Source organism: Monomorium pharaonis, chromosome 6, assembly GCF_013373865.1.
Source record: "Monomorium pharaonis isolate MP-MQ-018 chromosome 6, ASM1337386v2, whole genome shotgun sequence".
NCBI classification, from domain to species: Eukaryota; Metazoa; Arthropoda; class Insecta; order Hymenoptera; family Formicidae; genus Monomorium; species Monomorium pharaonis.
This window is the reverse complement of record NC_050472.1, coordinates 12665698-12666912: the sequence shown is the minus strand read 5'-3', so window position 1 is coordinate 12666912 and position 1215 is coordinate 12665698. Positions and strand designations below refer to the sequence as shown.

Sequence of the window (1215 nt, the reverse complement as noted above, 5' to 3'; positions counted from 1 at the left end):
TCAACTTTTATTTGAATTAAGGCCATGTGTTTAAGACATATTTCCTTTCTTATCATATAAAAATGAAAGTATCTCAAGAGAATTTTTTGATCGTTAATAAATGTCAGAAGCATGTTGCACAATTTCCGAATGATTTTACAAAGACAAAAGTAATACTGCACATATATATTAGAATCGATGTATTCGCACGATATTAAAGACACATTTCAGAATTTTGTCATATATTTTATTATTAATTTGATAATTATAAATTATACAAAACGATATTATTGCTGTTTTGTCGAACAAATCGATCTGATATCGTTACTCAAGATTTTTAAATGAGTCAAATTAAAAGTTATTTTTTGGTACTTTTATTTTTTAGTTATTCTCGAATAGATCAAAACAGACTTATTGATAGTAGGAATAGATTGTAGATATAATTAAATTATTGGTCGCTCTTTCTTTTCAAGGAGTTGTAGCGACTGCGATATTTATCTTATGTAATCATTGTCAAGAAATAATTTAAATGTTTCCTTTTGTTAAGTCCAAAGTTAAGTTTGAATTAATGGCAAGACGGAAAGCTTTTAATACAAATATATTAAGTATACCCACATAGCACGGAATATTACAGTAATATCGCAGCAAAATTGCAATATATCAACAATATTACATATTACAGTAAAATATTACAGAAATATTATTGACATATTACACGTTTATAAATAACATTAAAATATTAGGTTATATTGTAGCAATATTACATTTTAAATAGCAATACGTTAGAATTGATATTACATTAAATTAAATGAGGGTTTATAATAAGTATTAGTATGCTTTAAGCCGTAAGAAATTGATAAATTACAGACAAAAATGAGAAAAATAGTTAATTGTGATTGATTAATTTCTTACGGCTTAGTTTAAAGCTTACTCTAGCTATTTTTAAACTCAACCTAATGTTAAAATGTTATTAATCAGTACGTTTACACGTTATATTATAAATTAACTATAAATACAATTTTAAACATAGTTTGGAAATGTGACTTCAAAAGCGAAAAAATTACACTATAAATTTATCCATGTTATTTTTAAATAAAAGATATCTGGATGAAACACTTTGACAGTTTTAACACTTGTAAAATACTGTAAAAACTAAATTTTTTCTTGACAATTAATGAATTAATAGCCGTAAACGAATATGACTAGATTCTAATACTATACATTTATTTTTTTGCT

At 24.2% G+C, this 1215-nt stretch overlaps 1 protein-coding gene across 2 annotated transcripts in view; it reads left to right on the top strand.

Moving 5' to 3' along the window:
• The window catches only part of LOC105836085 (acetyl-coenzyme A synthetase), a 63755-nt gene extending 63543 nt beyond the window's left edge, over positions 1–212 (top strand). For both annotated transcript variants that reach the window (XM_036287854.1, XM_036287853.1), the window contains one exon: positions 1–212. This exon is cut by the window's left edge and continues 163 nt beyond it. In XM_036287854.1, the coding sequence (XP_036143747.1) occupies positions 1–34 (34 nt within the window). In that variant the 3' untranslated portion in view covers positions 35–212.
• Positions 213–1215: the final 1003 nt, after the last annotated feature.